We start from the raw sequence: 24,676 nt of genomic DNA, 5'->3' as shown, positions 1-24,676 counted from the left end.
AACACGTGTGGAGCCTGGGAGGGTGTTCCCGGGAGGCCTCCACGGCCAGCCTCACCGGTGATGCGTGCCGCGTGCCAGAGGCCATCCTGGTGCTTGGCCAGACACGCAGAGCCGGCCTGCAGGGAGCTCAGGTCTGGGTCCTGGAAGGGGCGCAGCTCATCCAGAGGGACCACCTGCCCATGGGAGAACCTGCAGACAGAGCCATAGGGGGCAGGGCTCAGACATGGGCCACCAGGGGCAAATAAACCCAGGAGCACTGACCCATCCACCTGGGCACCATCCTGAGGGAGCCAGACACATGCATGTATACACACACACACGCACACATATACACATACATGCACATACACACATGTACACATACTCGTACACACATGCACATGCACTAACACATGCATACACGTACATACACAGGTGCACACATGCATATACACACGTACACACATACACATGCATATACACACATACACATACACTCACACATGCATACACGCATGCACACACATACACATATACGCATGCACATACACATGTACACACATACACACATGCATATAACACATAAACATGTAGTCATACACATACACACAGACCCTCACACATTTATAAACATGCACTCACACACACACTCATGCAAATACATATGCAGTCATACATGGATATACACAAGCACCCTCTCACCCACGCACATGCGCGCACACACACGCCTGCTCACACACGTGCACATGCACTCTCACCCATACACATGCGCGCACACACACGCCCTCTCACACACATGTGCACATGCACTCACCCACACGAGCACACACATGCACACACACGCGCACAAACGTGCCCTCACCCACACATGCAGTCACCCACACACATGCGCACACACGCACTGTCACATGTACTAACATATACACCCATACACGCATATACACACACATGCACACACACAACATGCACATATGCATACATGCACACATGCACACACATGACATGCACATATGCACATACATGCACACACGACATGCACATATGCACATACATGCATACACGCTCACACTTGCACACACACATACAGTAGTCTCTTGGTATCTGTAGGAAACCCCCTGTGGACACTAAAACCCGAGGATGCTCAAGTCCCTTAGATACAATGACACAGTATTTGCATACAACCTATGCACATCCTCCCATATACTTTAAATCATCCCTAGAGTACTTGCAGTACCTGATACAATGTAAACGCCATGTAAATAGTTGTTATACAGTGTACAGACGCAGCCATCCTTTTCTTCCCCAATTATTTTCGACTGGAGATTGGTTGAATTGATGGTTATGGAACCCGCGGATACCAAGGGCCAACTGTACACTTTACACACGTATGCACATGCACACATAGTCTCTCTCACACACAAAGGGCCTACTGTACACTTTACACATGTATGCACATGCACACATACACACACACACAGTCACACACACACACATACCAAGGGTCAACTGTACACTTTACACACGTATGCACATGCACACACACACAGTCTCACACTCACACGGGCCTACTGTACACTTTACACATGTACGCACATGCACACATACACAGTCTCACACACCCCAAGGGCCAACTGTACACTTTACACACGTATGCACATGTACACACAGTCTCACACACACTCACACAAGGGCCTACTGTACACTTTACACACGTATGCACATGCACACGCAGTCTCACACACACACACGGGCCCACTGTACACTTTACACACGTATGCACATGCACACAGTCTCTCACACACACGGGCCTACTGTACACTTTACACATGTACGCACATGCACACATACACAGTCTCACCCCAAGGGCCAACTGTACACTTTACACACGTATGCACATGTACACAGAGTCTCACACACACACAAGGGCCTACTGTACACTTTACACACGTATGCACATGCACACATACACAGTCTCACACACACCCCAAGGGCCAACTGTACACTGTACACACATATGCACATGCACACACACAGTCTCACACACACACCAAGGGCCTACTGTATACACACGTATGCACATGCACACGCAGTCTCACATCACACACACAGACACCCGCATTTTCTCTCTCAGGATGGACTTGGCTGTTCCAGAAGAATATACCCCGTGTGTCCCATCGCCTCTGCTGGAGTCCCAGTGTGGCAGCCCCTTTTGACAGCAGCTCCCACAGTCTCACTACTGCACAGGAAGCCACAGCGCCAGTTCATCAAGGCAGAGGTGTTGGGGGTGTGCATGTGCTCCTATGACTGAGTCCTCCCCCACACTAGGAGAACCTGCTTATGAAATAGCGGTGCCTTGACTTTCAGATATCAGTGAACCAGTAAAATTAAAACCAAAACCAAGACACAGAGAGAGAGAATGAAAAGGAAACGTGGGGACAGACAGGAGCACAATCTTCAACTTTGCCAAATAAAGACATGAAAAACTAACCGCCATCCACTGCTGCCGTGCCATCGTTTCAAAAGGAAGCTTCTTTTAACCCCACAAAAGCAACTGAGCGGCCCGGCGCGGTGGCTCACGCCTGTAATTCCAGCACTTTGGGAGGCCGAGGCGGGTGGATCACGAGGTCAGGAGTTCAAGACCAGCCTGACCAACGTGGAGAAACCCGTCTCTACTAAAAATACAAAAATTAGCCGGGCGTAGTGGCGCGTGCCTGTAATCCCACCTACTCGGGAGGCTGAGGCACAAGAATCACTTGAACCCAGGAGGCGGAGGTTGCAGTGAGCCAAGATTGTGCCACCACACTCCAGCCTGGACGACAGAGTGAGACTGTCTCCAAAAAAACCAAAACAAGAAGGCCGGGCACGGTGGCTCAAGCCTGTAATCCCAGCACTTTGGGAGGCCGAGACGGGCGGATCACGAGGTCAGGAGTTCGAGACCATCCTGGCTAACACGGTGAAACCCCGTCTCTACTAAAAAAAATACAAAAAAGTAGCCGGGCGAGGTGGCGGGCGCCTGTAGTCCCAGCTACTCGGGAGGCTGAGGCAGGAGAATGGCGTAAACCTGGGAGGCGGAGCTTGCAGTGAGCTGAGATCCGGCCACTGCACCCCAGCCTGGGCGGCACAGCAAGACTCCGTCACAAAAAAAAAAAAAAAAAAAAAAAAAACCAAAACAAGAGCAACTGAGGACAGGCCTTCAGCCCACGACATGCAGCCAGGGCTGTTTCCAGTGGGAATGGGTGGGTGGAGCAGAGGGAGGTGGGACAGGGAGTTTGTCTCATGGGTAGACAAAGGTGGCCTCGCACACCTCCCCAGGCCAGGATTTTGGGCAGTTCCTCCTCGTGCCTACTGCTCTTAGGCACACAGCGCCCTGCCAATGACCAGGGAGAACCAGGGGCTACAGGACTGGGCCTCAAATGCACTACAGCAGAGACTGGCTGCAGGGAAACAGAGAACACATTCAAAAAGAAAGGGCTAAACCCAGAGTGAATTCGATTAAATATGCCCCCTTCAACACACCCATACCATCAATTAATCAAACCTCTTCTAGAATATTTGACAATATTAAAAGCCTTGAAATTGGTAAACTCTTTAACCCAGAAAGTGCTTCTGTGATTTTTTTGTGTGCAGTAGAGCCTTGCTGTCTTGCCCAGGCTGAAGCGCATGGTGCGCTCACTGCAACCTCCACCTCCTGGGCTCAAGCAATCCTCGTGCCTCAGCCTCCCACGTGGTTGGGACCAGGGGAGTGTGCCACCATGCCAGCTAATTTTTGAATTTTTTTGTTGAGACAAGGTCTTGCCATGTTGGCCAGGCTGGTCTTGAACTCCTGGGCTCATGTAATCCTTCCGCCTCAGCGACATGATTGTTAAGGAGAATGCATGTAAAGACTTAACCAAATATGAAAAACTTGGAAATAACCTAAATTTCTAACCATGGAGAGTAGCTGAGTTAATGGCATATCCATGAAGTTAACTGAAAACCAAAAGAACAGGCGAATTGATCAATGGAGCAAAGGAGAGCCCCCAGGGAGAGCCCCCACTCTTACAGAAAGCCTCGTGTGCAGAGGAAGCATCACAGATGGGGTGTGGGGAGAAAGACCACGGATTTCACAAAAGAATCGCAGGTGTCGGGGGAAAGACCACGGATTTCATAAGAGAATCGCAGGTGGGGTGCGGGGAGAATCGCAGGTGGGGTGCGGGAGAATCGCAGGTGGGGTGTGGGGGGAAAGACCCCGGATTTCGTAAGAGAAAATTAAAAACTGGGTTTTCATACATTAAAGATCATTAAAGGTCCCAACCCAGTTACCTGCCTCACAGCATTGACAGAAATACACTCCAGAGTACGTAGAGACTTAACCCTGAAAACAACCAACATCTAAAACTAAAAGAAGCTTCTGAGTTTCAGCCACACCCAAGTAGAGAGGTCGCTGAACCGAATCTAGGCCGGGCGCAGTGGCTCACACCTGTAATCCCAGCACTTTGGGAGGCTGAGGTGGGCGGATCCCTTGAGGTCAGGAGTTTGAGACCAGCCTGGCCAACATGGTGAAACCCTGCTTCTACCAAAAATTTAAAAATGAGCCAGGTGTAATGGCGCACACCTATAATTATAGCTGCTCGGGAGGCCGAGGCAGGAGAATCACTTGAACCCAAAAGGCGGACGTTGCAGTGAGCTGAGATCACACCACTGCACTTCAGCCTGGGTGATGAAGTGAAACTCAGTCTCAAAAAAAAATCTAAAACTAGACAAAATTATCAAAACTCACTGATTCAGAACTTTTCAGAGTTCGGGAAACTGACCCAAGCTGAGAATTCACTGAGAAGAGATCCTTCTTGAAAAACGCTGGACCTTGGGTCAGAACACTGGGAAGTCTGCAGCCTTTGCACCTGGGGCTGCCACTGGCTCCTACTCCTGAGTCAGCAAACCTGAGTGTTTTACCAGGTCAGGGCTGGCTGCAAAACCCAACACCAGCAGAGGTGGATGTGGGACAGAAGGCAAAACCCAGACCTCGTAGTTAAAAGTGGTGACTCGATAAACACAAAGAAAACTGACAGCCCTGATCATCTGGGGTTGTGATCCCAGCTGGAGTGAGCACTGGGCCAGCCAGATACTTAACAGGAAGACTCTGAAAATCAGAGAGCCACAGAAGGGCTCAGCTCTTCCAAGAAGGGCCTGGCTCTTGAGGAAACCACTGCAGGTGTTGGGAGCTCCAAGAGAGGCCAGGGGAAAGTGAAAGCAAAGAGAGAGGAGCTGGCTGAACTCCTAGCGTGCTCTGAAACCCCACAGGGTGGCGGGGAGCCTTTGGATTAGGAGTGTCTGACATACCCTCTTGCCCAAATCAATGGCTGACCACTACCATGTGCGAACACAGAAGCAATTGCTAGGAAGCCAGAGTAAAAAATTGAATTTAAGGCCGCGTGCGGTGGCTCACGCCTGTAATCCCAGCACTTTGGGAGGCCGAGGCAGGCGGATCATGAGGTCAGCAGATTGAGACCATCCTGGCTAACATGGTTAAACCCCATCTCTACTAAAAATACAAAAAATTAGCCAGGCGTGGTGGCGCGCATCTGTAATCCCAGCTACTCGGGAGGCTGAGGCAGGAGAATCACTTGAACTTGGGAGGTGGAGGCTGCAGTGAGCTGAGATGGCACCAGTGTACTCCAGCCTGGGCAACAGAACAAGACTCTAACTCAAAAAAAAAAAAAAAAGAATTAAAAAATCTGAGCAGAGATATCAGAGGCTACAGGACTGGGTGGGCAGGTATTGCAGTTTAAGTCCAAACAACTTAACTAAAACAAACAGAACACAAGACTCAGGAAAACAACTCCGAATCCAGACACAGATCATCTGAAATATCCACTTTTGACAAAAAAAAACTATAAGACAGGTAAACAGGAAATCATGATCCATATTTAGGAAAAAAAGCAGTGGTATAATCTGGCTCTGAGTGGGCCCAGATGTTGAATTTAGCAAACACTTCAAAGCAGCTACTATAAGTATGTTCAAAGAGTTAAATGAAAATATGATGACAATGATTCAGGAAATAGGGAATCCTTTTTCTTTTCTTTTTTTTTTTTTTGAGACCAAGTCCTACTCTGTCAACCAGGCTGGAGTGCAGTGGCATTATCTCAGCTCACTACCACCTCCCAAGTTCAAGCTATTCTCAGGCCTCAGCCTCCGGAATAGCTGGGACTACAGGTGTGAGCTACTACGCCCAGCTAACTTTTGTATTTTTAGTAAAGATGGGGTTTCACTATGTTGGCCAGGCTGGTCTCAAACTCCTGACCTCAGGTAATCCACCCACCTCGGCCTCCCAAAGTGCTGGGATTACAGGTGTGAGCCACCGCACCCAGCCTAGGGGATCTTAAAAAAGAAATGATATAAAATAAAACAAATGGAGGCTGGGCACAGTGGCTCACGCCTGTAATCCCAGCACACTGGGAGGCTGAGGCATGTGGATCACCTGAGGTCAAAAGTTCAAAACCAGCCTGACCAATATTGAGAAACCCCATCTCTACTAAAAATACAAAAATTAGCCAGGCGTGGTGGCATGAGCCTGTACTCCCTGCTACTTGGGAGGCTGAAACATGAGAATTGCTTGAACCCAGGAGGCAGAGGTTGCAGTGAACCGAGATGGCACCACTGCACTCCAGCCTGGGCAACAGAGGAAGACTCCATCTCAAAAAAAAGAAAAAAAAAATCAAATGGAAATTCCAGAGTTAAAAAGGACAATCACTGAGGCTGGACACGGTGGCTCACGCCTGTAATCCTAGCACTTTGGGAGGCTGAGGCAGGCAGACCATGAGGTCAGGAGATCGAGACCATCCTGGCTAACACGGTGAAACCCTGTCTCTACTAAAAATACAAAAAATTAGCTGGGCAGTGGTGGCGGGTGCCTGTAGTCCCAGCTACTCAGGAGGCTGAGGCAGGAGAATGGTGTGAACCCGAGAGGCAGAGCTTGCAGTGAGCCGAGATTGCGCCACTGCACTCCAGCCTGGGCAACAGAGCGAGACTCCGTCTCAAAAAAAAAAAAAAAAAAAAAGACAATCACTGAAAGGAAATTTTTACTGACTGTAGTGGGGAGGGCAGGATGAACAGGTAGAGTACAGAGAAGGGGTAAGGTGGTGCAGCTTCTCTGTCTGATACCACAAGAGTAGATGCCTGTCATTACACAGGTGTCAAAACCCACAGAGTGTACACCACCAAGAGTCAACCCTAATGTAAACGATGGACCTTGGGTGACAGTACTGGGTCAATGTAGGCTTTTGGACTGTAATAAACACACCAGTCTGGTGAGGAGCATGACGGTGTTGTGGGGAGGGGGTGTTGCGATTGTGTGGGGGTCAGGGGTATATGTGAAATCCATGGTCAGGAGCGGTGGCTCAAGCCTCTAATCCCTAGACTTTGGGAGGCCAAGGCGGGCGGATTACCTGAAGTCAGGAGTTCAAGACCAGCCTGGCCAACATGGTGAAATCCTGTCTCTACTAAAAGTACAAAAATTATTTAGCCAGGTGTGGTGGAGGGCACCTGTAGTCCCAGCTATTGGGGAGGCTGAGGCACAAGAATCGCTTGAGCCTGGGAGGCGGAGGTTGCAGTGAGCTGAGACTGCACCATTGCACTCCAGCCTGGGCGACAGCAAGACTCTGTCTCAAAAACAAACAAACAAAAAACCTATTAAAAAAAAATTCAAGGCTGGACGCAGTGGCTCATGCCTGTAATCCCAGCATTTTGAGAGGCCAAGGCGGGTGGATCACCTGAGCTCAGGGGTTTGAGACCAGCCTGGCCAACATGGTGAAACCCTGCCTCTACTAAAAAAAAAAAAAAAAATTAGCTGGGCATGGTGGTGGACACCTACAAACCCAGCTACTTGGGAGGGTGAGGCAGGAGAATCGCTTGAACCCGAGAGGTGGAGGTTGCAGTAAACTGAGATCATTCCATTGTACTCCAGCCTGGGTGATAGAGAGAGACTCCGACTCCAAAAAAAAAAAAAAAAAAATTAGATGTACTAAACAGCAGATTTGAGATGGCAGAAGAAAAAAAAATCATTAAAAATTATCCAGGCTGGGTGCAGTGGCTCACAACTGTAATCCCAGTACTTTGGGAGGCAGAGGCGGGCGGATCACCTGAGATCAGTTCAACACTAGCCTGGCCAACATGGTGAAACCCTGTCTCTACTGAAAATACCAAAAAAATTAGCTGGGTGTGGTGGCAGGTGCCTGCAGTCTCAGCTACTCAGGAGGCTGAGGCTGGAGAATCACTTGAACCCGGGAGGTGGAGGTTGTAGTGATCTGAGACCACACTATTGCACTCCAGCCTGGGCAACACAGTGAGACTTTGCCTCAAAAAAAAAAAAAAAAAATTCTACATGAAGTTCTTCAGAGTAAAAGGAAATGGCACTAGACAGTAACTCAAATTCACAGGAAAGAAAAAGGGGCAACAAAAATGGTAAAATATGGGGGATACAAAAACCTACAAGTATACTTTTTCTCTTTTAATTTCTTTCTTTTAAAAATAGAGATGGGGTCTCGCTATGTTGCCCAGGCTGGTGTTGAACTCCTGGCCTCAAGTGATCCTCCTGCCTCAGCCTCCCAAGGCTTTGGGATTACAGGCATGAACCACGGTGTCCAGATTTTAATTTCTTTTCTTTTCTTTTTATTTTTTTAAGGCAGAGTCTCACTCTGTCGCCTAGGCTGGAATGCAATGGTGTGATCTCAGCTCACTGCAACCTCCGCTTCCCAGGTTCAAGTGATTGTCTTGCCTCAGCCTCCCGAGTAGCTGGGATTACAGACGCCCGCCACCACGCCCGGCTACTTTTTGTATTTTTAGTAGAGACGGGTTTCACCATGTTGGCCAAGCTGGTCTTAAACTTCTGACCTCAGGCGATGCACCCGCCTCGGCCTCCCACAGTGCGGGGGAAGACAGACGTGAGCCACCGTTCCCAGCCCCTTTTCTTCTTTTTTGAGATAAGCTCTGCACCCGGCTGGAGAGCAGTGGCACAATCTCAGTTCACTGCAGCCTTGACTTCCCAGGCTCAAGCGATCTTCCCACTTTAGCTGGGATCCTCCCCCAAAGAGCTAGGACTGCAGGCACGCGCCACCACACCAGGCTGATTTTGTGTACTTTTGGTAGAGATGGGGTTTCGTAGAGATGTTGCCCAGGCTGGTCTCCAACTCTCTGGCTCAGGCGACCTGCCCACCTCAGCCCCGCAAAGTGCTGGGGTTAAAGGCATAAGCCACTACCTCCAAGCAACTTAAGCAATAATTACAACACTGAAGAGCTGAAGCTGTAACATACATAAATGTATATATGGCAATAATACATGAAGGAGAAGAGGGAATGGAGCTATGTGAGAGGAGAAGGGAGGATGAAGCTATGTCAGAGGAGAAGGGAGGATGGAACTAGGTCAGAGGAAAAGGGAGGTTGGGATGGTGCTATAGGAAAATGGAGGGGAACTATGTCATAGTACGAAAGAGGTAGATCCATGTTACAGACATGTCGCCATACTTAGGCCCGGCGCAGTCGCTCACACCTGTAATCCCAGCACTTTGGGAGGCCAAGGTGGGCAGATCACGAGGTCAGGAGTTCGAGACCACCCTGGCCAACATGGTGAAACCCCGTCTCTACTAAAAATACAAAATTAGCCGGGCGTGGTGGCGCGCACCTGTAATCCCAGCTACTCGGGAGGCTGAGGCAGGAGAATTGCTTGAACCCGGGAGGCGGAGGTTGCAGCGAGCTGAGATCGCACCATTGCACTCCAGTCTGGGTGACAGAAGTGAAACACACACACACAAAAAAATTGCTATCCTTTAAGTGTTAAGTCAGTAATAATCTGAAATACATTGTGGTAAGTTAAAGACACACATTGTCATCTCTAGAGCAACCACTAAGAAAATAACTTAAAACAGCATAGCTAAAAATTCAGCAACAGAGCTGGATGTCACTAAAATGATGGTGTCGGCAGCTCAAGGATCTGTCTCTCCAGCAAAGCAGCTATTCTGCTGTCAAAACGGCCACAAAAAACCTTTTTCTGTTCTGCTGTCAAGACGGCCACAAAAAACCTTTTTCTGTTCTGCTGTCAAGACGGCCACAAAAAACCTTTTTCTGTTCTGCTGTCAAGACGGCCACAAAAAACCTTTTTCTGTTCTGCTGTCAAAACTGTCACAATAAACTTTTTTCTATTAAACTGTCAAAACCTCACAATAAACTTTTCTGGAACTCTGGTGTCTACGAACCAGATGACTGCTCAATGAAGTAAGACCCTGCTAAATTTCAGGACAGCTGGGGTATCTCTGCTTGGCCACTACTACCAGCTCACATGTGGCCACGAGGAAGGCAACCTGCGTTTCTGATGTGGCTTGCTGGTGTCAGAAGGGATGACACAGAGCTTTTCTCAAGGAATCATGCTTATGCATTTGGACCTTTCTAGTATCTCCCTGAAGGGCTTGCCTTTGTTTCACCCCCTCAAACTCTCTCAGGGCTGGGGCAGCCTCCAGGGGGGTGCTATTGAAGGCTTTTTTTTTTTTTTTTGAGATGGAGTTTCACTCTGTCGCCCAGGCCAGAGTGCAGTGGTATGATCTCAGCTCACTGCAACCTCCGCCTTCCAGGCTCAAGCAATTCTCCTGCTTCAGTCTCCCAAGTAGCTGGGATTACAGGCACCCACCACCACGCCCAGCTCATTTTTGTATTTTTACTAGAGACGGGATTTCACCATGTTGGCCAGGCTGGTCTCAAACTCCTGACCTCAAGCAATCCACCCGCCTTGGCCTCCCAAAGTGCTGGGATAACAGGTGTGAGCCACCGCGCCCGGCCTGAAGGCATTTAAAGGCAGGTACGACCTGAAGTTGCAGGAGCAGGGACAACAACAGATGGGCAAAGAGTGGACAGAAAAGTCTAGGAAGGAAGAGGCTGGGAAGAGCGACATGAAGGTCTAAGGGCTTTGGAAAGCTCCTGTTCATGCTTGGAAATCCAGAACGCCATGCACACAGCGGGGGCGACAGGTGCTCAGAAACACCTCAGGCGGCCCCCAGCTTTCACCTCTGGCTCACCCTTAGGCTCCATGTGAGCGAGAAGTAAAGGGTGAGGAAGAGCCGTGAACAGCCTGGCGGGCACTGAAGGACTCGCCCCTGTACAGAGGCAACCTGGAAAGGATGGAAGATGCTCTGTATCCTTTTTTCTTTTTTTTTTTTTTTGAGACGGAGTCTCACTCTGTTGCCCAGGCTGGAGTGCAGTGGTGCCATCTTGGCTCACTGCAACCTCCACCTCCTGGGTTCAAGCGATTCTCCTGCCTCAGTCTTCCCAGTAGCTGGGACTATAGGTGGATGCCACCATGTCCGATTAATTTTTCTATTTTTAGTAGAGACAGGGTTTCACCATATTGGCTAGGCTGGTCTTAAACTCCTGACCTCAAGTGATCCACCCGCCTCCACTTCCCAAAGTCCTAGCATTACAGGTGTGAGCCACCATGCCCAGTCTCTTTATCCTTTTGCCAATAGACATTTAAAGAAATCTCTTTCAAAGCACAAGCTAACCACTAACCTAACAGAACAGAAACAAGCACCACTGATGGAATACAGTCTTTATTTAAAAAGGTCAGGAAAGTAACTAAACAAATGAGAAACGACAATCCACAACAAACAGCAACAATAAACCCTGCAGAGGGCGGAGGATCCGATTTTCAAAGTAACCACACTATCATCTTCAAATTGTGCAGGTTTCAATAAAAAATTACAAGGCGTGCAAAGAACAAGAAAGTGTGGCCCATTCACCGGAAATAAAGAAATTAACAGGCCGAGTGCAGTGGCTCACACCTGTAATCTCACCACCTTGGGAGGCCAAGGTGGGATGACTCCTTGAGCCCAGGAGTTCCAGACCAGTCGGAGAAGACCCTGTCTCTAAAACAGTAACAACACCACAACCAACCAGGCATGGTGGCACATGCTTGTAGTTCTAGCTACTCAGGAGACTAAGGTGGGAGAATCACTTACGCCTGGACGGTTAAGGCTGCAGTGTGCCGGGGTTGTGCCACTGCACAACTACACACCACTACAGCCTGGGTGACAGAGGGAGACTTTGTCACACACACACAAAAAACAGGCCGGGCACGGTGGCTCACGCCTGTAATTCCAGCACTTTGGGAGGCCAAGGCAGGAGGATCATGAGGTCAGGAGATTGAGACCATTCTGGCTAACATGGCAAAACCATGTCTCTACTAAAAATACAAAAAATTAGCCAGGTGCGGTGGCACGCACCTATAGTCCCAGCTACTCAGGAGGCTGAGGCAGGAAAATCGCTTGAACCCAGGAGGCAGAGGTTGCAGTGAGCCAAGATCAAGCCATTGCACTCCAGCCTGGGCTATAGAGCGAGACTCCATCTCAAAAAAAAATAATAATAAATAAAAATTAAAATTAAAAATTAAAAAAAATTAAAAAAAAAAGGAATTAATAGGAACTATTCCTGAAGAAGCCTAGACATTTGAATGACTAGACACAAAAATCAATTATCTTAAATATACTTAAAAAAGAGGCTGGGTGCAGTGGCTCACATCTGTAATCCCTGCATTTTGGGAGGCTGAGGCGGGCAGATCACCTGAGGTTAGCAATTCGAAACCAGCCTGGCCAACGTGGTGAAACCCAGTTTCTACTAAAAATACCAAAAATTAGGTGGGTGGCACATGCCTATAATCCCAGCTACTTGGGAGGCTGAGGCAGGAGAATCGCTTGAACCCAGGAGGCGGAGGTTGCAGTGAGCTGAGGTTGTGCCATTGCACGCCAGCCTGGGTGATAAGAGTAAAACTCCATTTCAAAAAAAAAAATTAATAACTAAATAAAAATAAATTTAAAAATAAAGGAAACCATGGATAATTAACTAAAGGAAAGCAAAAGAACCATGTCTAACCAAATAGAGAATATTAGTAAAATGGTAATTTTATAGAAAGAAACCAAATAGAAATTTTGGGGCTAAAAAATACAATAACTATAGTGAAAATTTCACCAGAAGCTTCAACAGCAGATTTGAGAAGGAAGAAGAAAGAAACAGTGAACTTGAGGACAGGTCAGCTGAATTTACCCAAAATGAGGAGTAGAAAGAAAAAAGAAGAAAGAAAAATGCCCAGAGCCCAAGGGACCTGTGTGACACCATGAGGCACACCAAGGGACCTGTGTGACACCATGAGGCACGCCAAGGGACCTGTGTGACACCATGAGGCACGCCAAGGGACCTGTGTGACACCATGAGGCACGCCAAGGGACCTGTGTGACACCATGAGGCACGCCAACGCATGCATGACGGAAGTTTCAGAAGCGGTGAACAGACAGGAAGAAACAAAACTAATATTTCAAGATGCCAAGAATAGTAGCTGAAACTTTTCAAATTTAATGAAAGGCATGAATCTACACATCCAATAAGTCCAATGAACTCCAAGTAGCTTATAAATTCGGAGATCCACACTGATACATTACAGTCAAACTGCTGAAACCCAAAGACAGAGAATTTCCTGGAACAGCAAGAGAGAAGTGAACAGTCAGTATACAAATGTTCCTCGGTAAGATTAACAATCAATTTCTCATCAGACACTACTGGGCCAGAAGGCAGTGAGATGACATTTTTTTTTTTTTTTGAGACGGAGTCTTGCTCTGTCGCCCAGGCTGGAGTACCATGGTGATCTCGGCTCACTGCAAGCTCCGCCTCCCGGGTTCACGCCATTCTCCCGCCTCAGCCTCTTGAGTAGCTGGGACTACAGGCGCCCACCACCAGGCTCAGCTAATTTTTTGTATTTTTTAGTAGAGATGGGGTTTCACCGTGGTCTCGATCTCCTGAACTCGTGATCCGCCCACCTCAGTCTCCCAAAGTGCTGGGATTACAGGCATGAGCCACTGTGCCCAGCCCACACCTGGCTAATTGTTTCTATTTTTAGTAGAGACGGAGTTTCACCATATTAGCCAGGATGGTCTCGATCTCCTGACCTCGGGATCTGCCCACCTTGGCCTCCCAAAGTGCTGGGATTACAGGCGTGAGCCACTGCGCCTGGCCGAGATGACATTTTTAAAGTCTTTTTTTTTTTTTTTTTTTTTTTTTTTTTGAGGCGGAGTCTCGCTCTGTCGCCCAGGCTGGAGTGCAGTGGCGCGATCTCGGCTCACTGCAAGCTCCGCCTCCCGGGTTCCCGCCATTCTCCTGCCTCAGCCTCCCGAGTAGCTGGGACTACAGGCGCCGCCACCACGCCCGGCTAATTTTTTTGTATTTTTAGTGGAGACGGGGTTTCATTGTGTTAGCCAGGATGGTCTCGATCTCCTGACCTCGTGATCCGCCCGTCTCGGCCTCCCAAAGTGCTGGGATTACAGGCTTGAGCCACCGCGCCTGGCCTTTTAAAGTCTTGAAAGAAGGCCAGGCACTGTGGCTCACACCTGTAACCTCAGCACCTTGGGAGGCCAAGGAGGGATGATTGCTTGAGCTCAGGAGTTCAAGATCAGCCTGGGCAACAGTGACACCTTCTATTAAAAAAAAAAAATTGGGGGGCGGGGGATGGTGGTGCACGCCTGTAATCCTAGCACTTCGGGAGGCCAAGGCAAGCAGATCACCTGAGGTCAGGAATTCAAGACCAGTCTGACCAACACAGTAAGACTAAAATATAAAAATCAGCCAGATGTGGTGGCACGTGCTGGTAATCCCAGCTACTGGGAAGGCTGAGGTGGGAGCATCACTTGAACCTGGGAGGCAGAGGTTGCAGTGAGGCAAGATTGTGCACCACTATTCTCTAGCCTGGGTGATAGAGCAAGACTCTTTCTCAAAAAAAAAAAAAAAAAAAAAAAAATTTTTTTTGGAAAATTTACAAATATGCAGAAATAAAGATACTCTTGAATAAGCGATGAGTCGAACAAAAAAACAAAAGGGAGATTAGGATATCTTGAGATCAATGAAAATGGAAATACAACAGAACAAAACAGCCAGGTGGCAGGGTGCAGTGGCTCATGCCGATAATCTCAGCACTTTGGGAGGTCGACGCAGTAGGACTGCTTGAAGTCAGGAGTCTGACACCAGCCTGGGTAACAAAGTGAAACCTTGTCTCTGCAAACACTTTTTTTTTTTTCTTTTTTTGAGATAGAATTTTGCTCGTCACCCAGGCTGGAGCGCAATGGCGTGATCCCGGCTCACTGTAACTTCTGCCTCCCAGGTTTAAGTGATTCTCCTGCCTCAGCCTCCTGGGTAGCTGGGATTACAAGCGCCCGCCACCACGCCCAGCTAATTTTTGTATTTTTAGTAGAGACAGGGTTTCATCATGTTGGCCAGGCTGGTCTCCAACTCCTGACCTCAGGTGATCCACCCGCCTCAGCCTCCCAAAGTGCTGGGATTACAGGCGTGAGCTACTGTGCCTGGCCTTTTCTTTTTTTCTTTTTTTTGAGACAGAGTCTCACTCTTGTCACCTCGTCACCCAGGCTGGAGTGCAGTGGCATAATCTCAGCTCCCTGCAACCTCCGCCTCCCGGATTGAAGCGATTTTCCTGCCTCAGCCTCCTGAGTAGCTGAGATTACAGGCATGAGCCACCATGCCTAGTTAATTTTTGTACTTTTAGTAGAGACAGGGTTTCATCATGTTGGCCAGGCTGGTCTCCAACTCCTGACCTCAGGTGATCTGCCTGCCTCCTCCTCCCAAAGTGCTGGGATTACAGGTGTGAGCCACTGTGCCTGGCCTCTGCAAAAACTTATAAAAGAAATTAGTTAGGTGCAGTGGTGTACACCTGTAGTCACAGTTACTTGGGAAGCTGAGGCAGGAGGACTGATTGAGTCCAGGAGTTCAAGGCTACAGTGAGCTATGATCACTTCACTGCTCTCCGAACAGCAACAAAGTGAGACTGTGTCTCAAACAACAAAACAGCAACAAAAAAACAAAACAACAACAAACAAAAAGTCTATGGAATGCAGTGAAAGCAGTGTTTAGAGGGAAATCTGTAGCAGTAAATGCTTACATTCAAAAAGAAACACCTTGGCCAAGAAACATCTACTTGGGAGGCTGAGGTAGGAGAATGCCTGGGAGGCAGAGGCTGCAGTGAGCTGAGATCACGCCACTGCACTCCAGTCTGGGTGACACAGTGAGATTCCATCTCAAAAAAAAAAAAAAAGAGATGACTCAAATTGCTAAAATCAAGAGAGAAAGTGGAGCTATTACTACTGATCTTACAGAAATAACTAGAGCTATAAAAGGATACTATGAACAATTATATGGTAACAGATTAGATAACGTAAGACAAAATGAACAAATCCCTAGAAACATGCATGCAAACTATTGAAACTGACTCAAGGCCAGGTGCGGTGGCTCATGTCTGTAATCCCAGCACTTTGGGAGGCTGAGGCGGGTGGATCACCTGAGGTCAGGAGTTTGAGGCCAGCCTGGCCAACATGGTGAAACCCTGTCCCTACTAAAAATACAAAAATTAGCCAGGTATGCTGGCGGGCACCTGTAGTCCGAGATACTGGGGGGGCTGAGGTGGGAGAATCACTTGAACTTGGGAGGTAGAAGTTGCAGTGAGCCAAGATGGCGCCACTGCACTCCAGCCTGGGCAACAGAACGAGACCAAACTGACTCAAGAAGAAACAGAAAATCTGAATAAACCTAAAACAAATAAAGAATCAGCAGTCAAAAAACTTCCAATGAAAAAAAAGTTCAGAAACTTTCACTATAGTTATTGTACTTTTTAGCTTCCAAAAAGAAAAGTCAATTTCATATAAAGAAACTAAATCAATAGTCAATAAACTTCCAACAAAAGAAAAATCCATCTCTCTCTCTCTCTATATATATGATCGTATATATCATTTCACTGTTGAATTCTATCAAACATTTTAGGAAGAATTAACACCAATCCCTTTTCACCTCTTCCCACAATATAAAGAATACTTCCTAACTCATTCCATGAGACCAGTATTATGCTGACATCAAAGCTACACAAAGACACGTCAAGAAAAGAAAACTACAGACCAATATCCCTTATGAATACAGATGCAAATACCCTCAACAAAACAGCAGCAAATCAAATCCAGTAATGTTATTACATGATAAAGCCTTAAACTTTTTTTTTTTCTTTTTTTTTTTTTTTTTTTGTGAGACGGAGTCTTGCTCTGTTGACCGGGCTGGAGTGCAGTGGCCGAATCTCTGCTCACTGCAAGCTCCGCCTCCCGGGTTCAAGCCATTCTCCTGCCTCAGCCTCCCGAGTAGCTGGGACTACAGGCGCCCGCCACCTCGCCCGGCTAGTTTTTTGTATTTTTTAGTAGAGACGGGGTTTCACTGTGTTAGCCAGGATGGTCTCGATCTCCTGACCTCGTGATCCGCCCGTCTCGGCCTCCCAAAGTGCTGGGATTACAGGCTTGAGCCACCGTGCCCGGCCTAAAGCCTTAAACTTTTAACTGTTAAAAAGATAAGGGTGGGTGCGGTGGCTCGCACCTGTAATCCCAGCACTTTGGGAGGCCAAGGTGGGCAAATCATGAGGTCAGGAGTTCGAGACCAGCCTGTCCAACATGGTGAAACACTGTCTCTACTAAAAATACAAAAAATTAGCTGGGTGTAGTGGCAGGCACCTGTAGTCCCAGCTACTCAGGAGGCTGAGGCAAGAGAATCGCTTGAACCCGGGAGGTGGAAGTTACAGTGAGCTGAGATCGCGCCACTCACTCCAGCCTGGGCAACACAGTGAAACTCCATCTCATTTAATAAAAAAAAAAAAAAAAAAAAAAGCAAATAGATAGGGCCAGGTGGCTCATGCCTATAATCCCAGTGCTTTGGGAGGCTGAGGCAGGAGGATCACTTTAGCTCAGGAGTTCGAGACCAGCTTGGGCAACAGAATGAAATCTCATCTCTACAAAAATAATAAAAAGATAATATACCATGACTATGGGTGATTTATCTGAGGAATTCAAGGATGGTTCAACATACGAAAATCAATTAATATACTACATTAACAGAATGAAAGGAAAAAAACCACACATGATCATCTAAAGCAAAAAAGCATTTGAAAAAAACCAACACAGCTGGGTACAGTGCAGTGACTCACCCCTGTAATCTCAGCACTTTGGGAGGCTGAGGCAGGATTGCTTGAGCCCTGGAGTTTAAGACCAGTCTAGGCAGCAAAGCAGGACCCTACCTCTACAGAAAAATTAAAAAATTAGCTGGGCATGGTGGCTCACACCTGTAGTCTCACCTACTCAGGAGGATGAGGTAGGAGGATCCCCTGAGCCCAGGAATTTGAGGTTGCAGTGAGCCATGATCATGCCACCGCCCTCCATCCTGGGCGACAGAACAAGACCCTATCTTTAAAAAAAAAAAAACGGCCGGGTGCGGTGGCTCAAGCCTGTAATACCAGCACTTTGGGAGGCCGAGGCAGGCAGATTACCTGAGGTCAAGAGTTCAAGACCATCCTGGCTACATGGTGAAATCCTGTCTCTACTAAAAATACAAAAAATTAGCCGGGCGTGGTGGCAGGTGCCTGTAGTCCCAGCTACTTGGGAGGCTGAGGTAGGAGAATTGCTTGAACCCAGGAGGTGGAGGTTGCAGTGAGTCGAGATTGTGCCATTGCATTCCAGATTGGGTGACAGAGCAAGACTCTGTCTCAAAAAAAAAAAAAGGAAAACAAAAACAATTCCTTAGAGAAGCATCAAAAATAATACTTATTTAACCAAGAATGTGCAAGACTTGTACAGTACAAAACACTGTTGAAAGAAATTAAAGACCTAAATAAATAGACAGATCCTTTGTTCATGAATTGGAAGACTTAATATTGTTTTTTTCTTTTGTTACTTTTGTTACTGTTACTTTTGTTACTGTTGTTGTTTAAGATGGAGTCTTGCAATACAAAAAACTAGCCAGGCGAGGTGGTGGGCGCCTGTAGTCCCAGCTACTCCGGAGGCTGAGGCAGGAGAATGGCGTAAACCTGAGAGGTGGAGCTTGCAGTGAGCTGAGATCCGGCCACTGCACTCCAGCCTGGGCGACAGAGTGAGACTCCCTCTCAAAAAAAAAAAAAAAGATGGAGTCTCGCTCTGTTGCCCAGGCTGGAGTGCAGTGGCATGATCTCAGCTCACTGCAACCTCCTCCTCCTAGGTTCAAGCAATTCTCCTGCCTCACTCTCTCGTGTAGCGGGGATTACAGGTGTGCACCACCTCCAACTAATTTGTTTTTTATTTTTAGTAGAGATGGGGTTTCACCACATTGGCCAGGCTGGTCTTGAACTCCTGACCTCAAGTGATATGCCTGCCTCAGCCTCCCAAAGTACTGGGATTATAGGCGTGAGCTGCCATGCCCAGCCAGAAGGCTTAATGTTGTAAAGATGGCAATATGCCCCAAACAGATCTACACATTCTGTGCAATCCATATCAAAATTCAAACTGTCTTTTATGCAGAATTGGACAATCCGATCCTAAAATTCATATGAAATTGCAAAGGATCCAGAAACAAAACACTCTTGAAAAAGAGAGCAAATGGTGAATAACTACTACTTCCTGAGTTTAAAACTTATTACAAAGCTATAATAATCAAAACAGTGTGGTACTGGCATAAGACATATATACCAATGGAAGAGAAGAGAGAGCTCACAAATAAACCCATATACGTATGGCCAATTGATTTTGGACAAGGCAGTCAAGACCATTCAGTGGAGAAAAAGCATTCTTTTCAACAAATGGTGCTGGGAAAACTGGAAATCCCCATGCAAAAGAATGAAGTGGGGCCGGGCACGGTGGCTCACGCCTGTAATCCCAGCACTTTGGGAGGCCAAAGCGGGCAGATCACGAGGTCAGGAGATCGAGACCATCCTGGTGAACACGGTGAAACCCCGTCTCTACTAAAAATACAAAAAAATTAGCCAGGAGTGGTGGTGGGCGCCTGTAGTCCCAGCTTCTTGGGAGGCTGAGGCAGGAGAATGGCATGAACCTGGGAGGTGACGGAGGTTGCAGTGAGCAGAGATCGCGCCACTGCCCTTCAGCCTGGGCGACAGAGCGAGACTCTGTCTCAAAAAAAAAAAAAAGAATGAAGTGGACCCTCACCTAATAACATATACAAAAATTAACTCAATATGGACCAAAGACCTAAATTTAACAGCTAAAACTACAGAACTCTTAGAAGAAAACATAGGTGAAAATCCTCATATGTATGGATGAGGCGATGGTTTCTTAAATCTGACGACAAAGACACAGGCAATAAAGAAACAATAAATTGAACTGCATCAAAATTTAAAATGTGCATCATAGGACACTGTATCGAGTGAAAAGACAACCCAAATAATAGGAGCAAATATCTACAAACTATATACTTCACAAGGGATGAACATCCAGAATATATAAAGAAATCCTGGGCCGGGTGCGGTGGCTCACATCTGTAATCCCAGCACTTTGGGAAACCAAGGCGGGGTCACCGGAGGTCAGGAGTTCGAGACCAGCCTGGCCAACATGGTGAAACCCCGCCTCTACTAAATACAAAAATTAGCTGGGCGTGGTGGCAGGCGCCTGTAATCCCAGCTACTCGGGAGGCTGAGGCAAGAGAATCCCTTGAACCCGGGAAGTAGAGTTCGCGCCATTGCACTCCAGCCTGGGCAACAAGAGTGAAACTCCGTCTTAAAAAAAAAAAAAGTCCAACACAAATCCAAGAGAACTTATCAGTCCTGAATGGTGGCAAGGTGGGTGTCTGTAAGATGCTCCAGAAGCCTTCAGATCAGGCCTGATGCTGACACGGCAAGCAGCACCGGGCGGAGCAGGGGATGGAACGAGGGCGGGGGGCAACCGGAGCCCTCTGAGCCTTGAAGCCTTGGGCCACTCAGTTCTTCTATTCCTGTTTCCTCCCCTGTCAAATGGTGTGACTGCAGGGCCTACCTACAGGGCTGTTGCACAGATGAATGAATGTGTATGAAATTCTTGGAGCAATGCCTGGCCCAGAGGAAGCATCACAGGGATGTGTCAGATCTCTCATCAAGGGGATCAGGAATTCAAGACCAGCCTGGGCAACATGGTGAAATTCCATCTCTACAAAAAATACAAAAATTAGCTAGGTGTGGCAGTACACACCTGGAGTATCAGCTATTAGGGAGGCTGAGGTGGGAGGATGGCTTGGGCCAGGGAGGCAGAGACTGCAGTGAGCCAAGATTGTGCCACTGCACTCCAGCATGGGTGACAGAGCAGTGAGATCCGGTTTCAAAAGAAAAAAGAGGAAGATACTTAAAGAACTAGAATTAGGGATGATTACGTGGTCAGCCTGAACTATTGGCTAAAAAAGAAAATTACCTACTAGAAGGCTTGATAAATATTTCTTCTAAGAGGAAAGTAAAAAGGAACAAAAATAAAGTTATGCACTTACAGAAATAGAGACATCACAGTAATAATTGTGGATATTTGAATACGGAAGAGGTATTACCATTAAATGTGTTACCATTTAATGTAATACTATTACCTATTATAACATGGAAGTTACTCTTTTTTGTCCTCACATCGACTTGGACTTCCAAAAAGTTACTTTTTAAGTGATTTCCTAATCAGTTAGATTAGAGATACACTCTGAAGTATTCATAGTTGGAAAAACCCAGTAACTTCTGGAATTTGCTTTAAAATAGTCCAGGAAAGAAAAAAGTAGAACAGGGAGAACAGACAAAACAAGACTAGCAAAATGTTAATCAATGAGGACACTGGATGATGGACCGTGGATTATGGACCGTGGGCAGTGATTATGTTAAGCTCTCTAACTTGGGGTATGTTTGAAAATCTCCGTAAGAGTAAAATTTTCAGGCCGGGCGTGGTGGCTCATGCCTGTAATCCCAGCACTTTGGGAGGCCGAGACAGGCGGATCACCAGGTCAGGAGATCGAGACCATCCCGGCTAACACAGTGAAACCCCGTCTCTACTAAAAATATAAAAAAAATTAGCTGGGCGAGGTGGCGGGCGCCTGTAGTCCCAGCTACTCGGGAGGCTGAGGCAGGAGAATGGCGTGAACCCGGGAGGCGGAGCTTGCAGTGAGCTGAGATCAAGCCATTGCACTCCAGCCTGGGTGACAGAGCGAGACTCTGTCTCAAAAAAAAAAAAAAAAAAAAGTAAAGTTTTCAAGTTGAACTCTAGAGAATAAAACTAACAACAGGGCCGGGCGCAGTGGCTCATGCCTGTGATCTCAGCACTTTGGGAGGCCAGGGCAGGTGGATCACTTGAGCTCAGGAGCGTGAAACCAGCCTGGACAACATGACAAAACCCTACCTCTACTAAAACTACAAAAATTAGCCAGGCGTGATGGCTCACGTCTGTAATCCCAGCATTTTGGGAGACTGAGGCGGGTAGATCACGAGGTCAGGAGTTCAAGATCAGCCTGGCCAAGATGGTGAATCTCTGTCTCTACTAAAAATACAAAAAATTAGCCGGGCGTGGTGGTGGGCACCTGTAATTCCAGCTACTCTGGACACTGAGGCAGAGAATTACTTCAACCCAGGAGAAGGAGGTTGCAGTAAGCTGAGACTATGCCACTGCACTCCAGCCTGGGCAACAAGAGTGAAACTCTATCTCCAAAAAAAAAAAAAAAAAAAGCAGGCACTGTGTCTCACGCCTGTAATCCCAGCACTTTGGGAGGCTGAGGTGGGCGGATCACAAGGTCAGGAGATTGAGACCATCCAGGCTAACACGGTGAAACCCCGTCTCTACTAAAAAGTACAAAAAAATTAGCCAGGTATGGTGGCAGGTGCCTGTAATCCCAGCTACTAGGGAGGCTGAGGCAGGAGAATTGTTTGAACCCGGGAGGCAGAGCTTGCAGTGAGCCGAGATTGCGCCACTGCACTCCAGCCTGGGCGACAGAGCAAGACTCCATCTCAAAAAATAAATAAATAAACAAGTAATAATAATACAAAAATTAGCTGGATGTGGTAGTGTGAGTCTGTACCCCAATTACTAGGGGCGCTAAGGCAGGAGATCAGTTGAGCCCAGGAGGTCCAGGCTGCAGTAAGCCAGGACTGCGCCACTGCACTCCAGCCTGGTTGACAAAGTAAGACCCTGTCTCAAAAAAAATTAAAACAACAACCAAACAAAAAAACAATGACGATAGGTTGGAGACCTATTCTCTTCCACATAAGCCTTGCACTGTTGCTCAGGCTGGAGTACAGTGGCTCCATTTCCGCTCACTGCAACCTTGGCCTCCTGGGTTCAACCAATTCTCCTGCCTCAGCCTCCTGAGTAGCTAGGACCACAGGTGCGCGCCACCACGACCAGTTGAATTTTGTGTTTTTAACAGAGATAGGGTTTCACCATGTTGACCAGCGTGGTCCTGAACTCCTGACCTCAGGTGATCTGCCCGCCTTGACTTCCCAAAGTGCTGGGATTACAGGCGTGGGCCACCGCACCCGGCCACCTTCTATGCTTCTTGATTTACCCCGGAACAAAGACGCAGACGCCTGAACACAGACACTGCTGTCACAAAGCATGCCTGCCCCAAGAAGCTGAGACAAAACTGCAAAGCAAAGGGAGGGCCACCCTGACCCGACCCTGTGTGCGTGCCCCTTACGCCCCAAGGTTGGCATCCTGATAACAAAGGGTTTTACCTGCAGTTCTCCTTGAAGCGGCACTTTCCCTCCAGGAAGAACGGGCACGGCTTCAGAGACTTGTGAGTGGGGTACAGGTAGAGCACACGGACACCCGCCGAACCATCCTCAGCCTCTTCCGCTCCCACCACCATGGCGTTGTGATACTCCAGAGTGCCCCATGAGCTGTAGTAGGGTGCGCTCACCTTTGTCCCACTCAGCTCTTCCTCGTCCTCTCCCTCTTCCTCCTCCTGCCCACCTGCTGCAGATTCGGGCCCCGCCTCTGCTTTAGGAACGGTCTCTGATCCGGACTCAGGGGCTGCTGCTGGCGCCTCCACCGCCTCAGTGATGGCCTCCCGGAAAGCCTGGTACTCAGCATCTTCCCGGCCCGTGCGCTCTTCGTCCAGCGCGGCCAGCAACTTGCTCTTCCTGACAGACACCAGGCTGGCCTCGGTGAGCTCGATGAGCTCCTTCAGGTCCCCCTGCAGCTGGCGCAGGTCCGCCTGCTCAGACGAATCCAGGCCGGCGCCCAGGGCCAGCTCCACCTGCTGCAGCTGCGCACGGTAGGTCTGCAAGGCCGACTCCAGGCTCTCCTCGTCCATGCTGAGAGAGGGAGGCGCTGGACCAGGGCTGCGAGAAGAGAAGCCAGGTGAGCCTCGCGTCTCGGGACCGGCCCCACAGACTGCGGGAGGGCACGGGCACGTCCCCTGTCCCTCGGGGAGACACCGGCTCAGAGGCACAGCTCCCAGCGCAGAGGTCGCAGACCGGGTACCCCCGCTCAGGCTCCGCGCTTCCCTTCCGAGCCGCCCTGGGCTCGCCGCTAGCCGGGTCCCGCGTCACTCCGGAGACCCCCTCCCCGCGGGGCGCCCCGCCGCCCGGCCCTCCGCCGAGCCCACCCGCCGCGCCCGCTGCCTTCCAGGCCGGCCCCGCCCCCGCGCCCGGCGTCTCTGCAGTCTGGCCAAGGCCGCGTCCCCGCAAACCGGGGTCCCCTCTCCCCGGGCAGGGAACCTCCCCCGCGCGGTTTCCCAGCCGCCGCCATAGAGAGCCCGCCGGCCTCACCGGCTAGAGCGGCCCGGCACCCCCCTTTCGTCCCCGCCGCCGACCAGCACTTCCTCCCGAGCGCCGCCACTTCCGGAAGTGCCTGGCGCGCGGGGGCAGCCGGGAAGCGGAGCGCGGAGGCCGCCGGGACGCGTT

The 24,676-nt window shown here is 48.7% G+C and overlaps 1 protein-coding gene and 1 long non-coding RNA gene across 4 annotated transcripts in view; one reads left to right on the top strand and one right to left on the bottom strand.

Moving 5' to 3' along the window:
• Nucleotides 1-2,472, top strand: part of LOC135965687 (uncharacterized) — a 4,153-nt gene extending 1,681 nt beyond the window's left edge. The window contains exon 2 of the long non-coding RNA XR_010578800.2: nt 2,111-2,472. This is a non-coding gene — a long non-coding RNA (uncharacterized lncRNA). The remainder of the gene's footprint in view (nt 1-2,110) is intronic.
• Nucleotides 1-24,621, bottom strand: part of ZGPAT (zinc finger CCCH-type and G-patch domain containing) — a 27,198-nt gene extending 2,577 nt beyond the window's left edge. For 2 of the 3 annotated variants that reach the window (XM_015430122.3, XM_065523429.1), the window contains exons 1-3: nt 24,542-24,621; nt 23,504-24,112; nt 56-189 (exon numbers count right to left, since the gene is read on the bottom strand). In XM_015430122.3, coding sequence (XP_015285608.3) covers nt 56-189; nt 23,504-24,084 — 715 coding nt within the window. In that variant the 5' untranslated portion in view covers nt 24,085-24,112; nt 24,542-24,621. Of the gene's footprint in view, nt 1-55; nt 190-12,906; nt 13,466-23,503; nt 24,113-24,541 lie in introns of those variants that run through there. The other variant, XM_074005725.1, reaches the window with a different exon arrangement.
• Nucleotides 24,622-24,676: the final 55 nt, after the last annotated feature.

The sequence above is a fragment of the Macaca fascicularis genome, chromosome 10 (assembly GCF_037993035.2).
Source record: "Macaca fascicularis isolate 582-1 chromosome 10, T2T-MFA8v1.1".
In the NCBI taxonomy this organism is placed as follows: Eukaryota; Metazoa; Chordata; class Mammalia; order Primates; family Cercopithecidae; genus Macaca; species Macaca fascicularis.
This window is presented reverse-complemented; position numbering and strand designations above follow the sequence as displayed.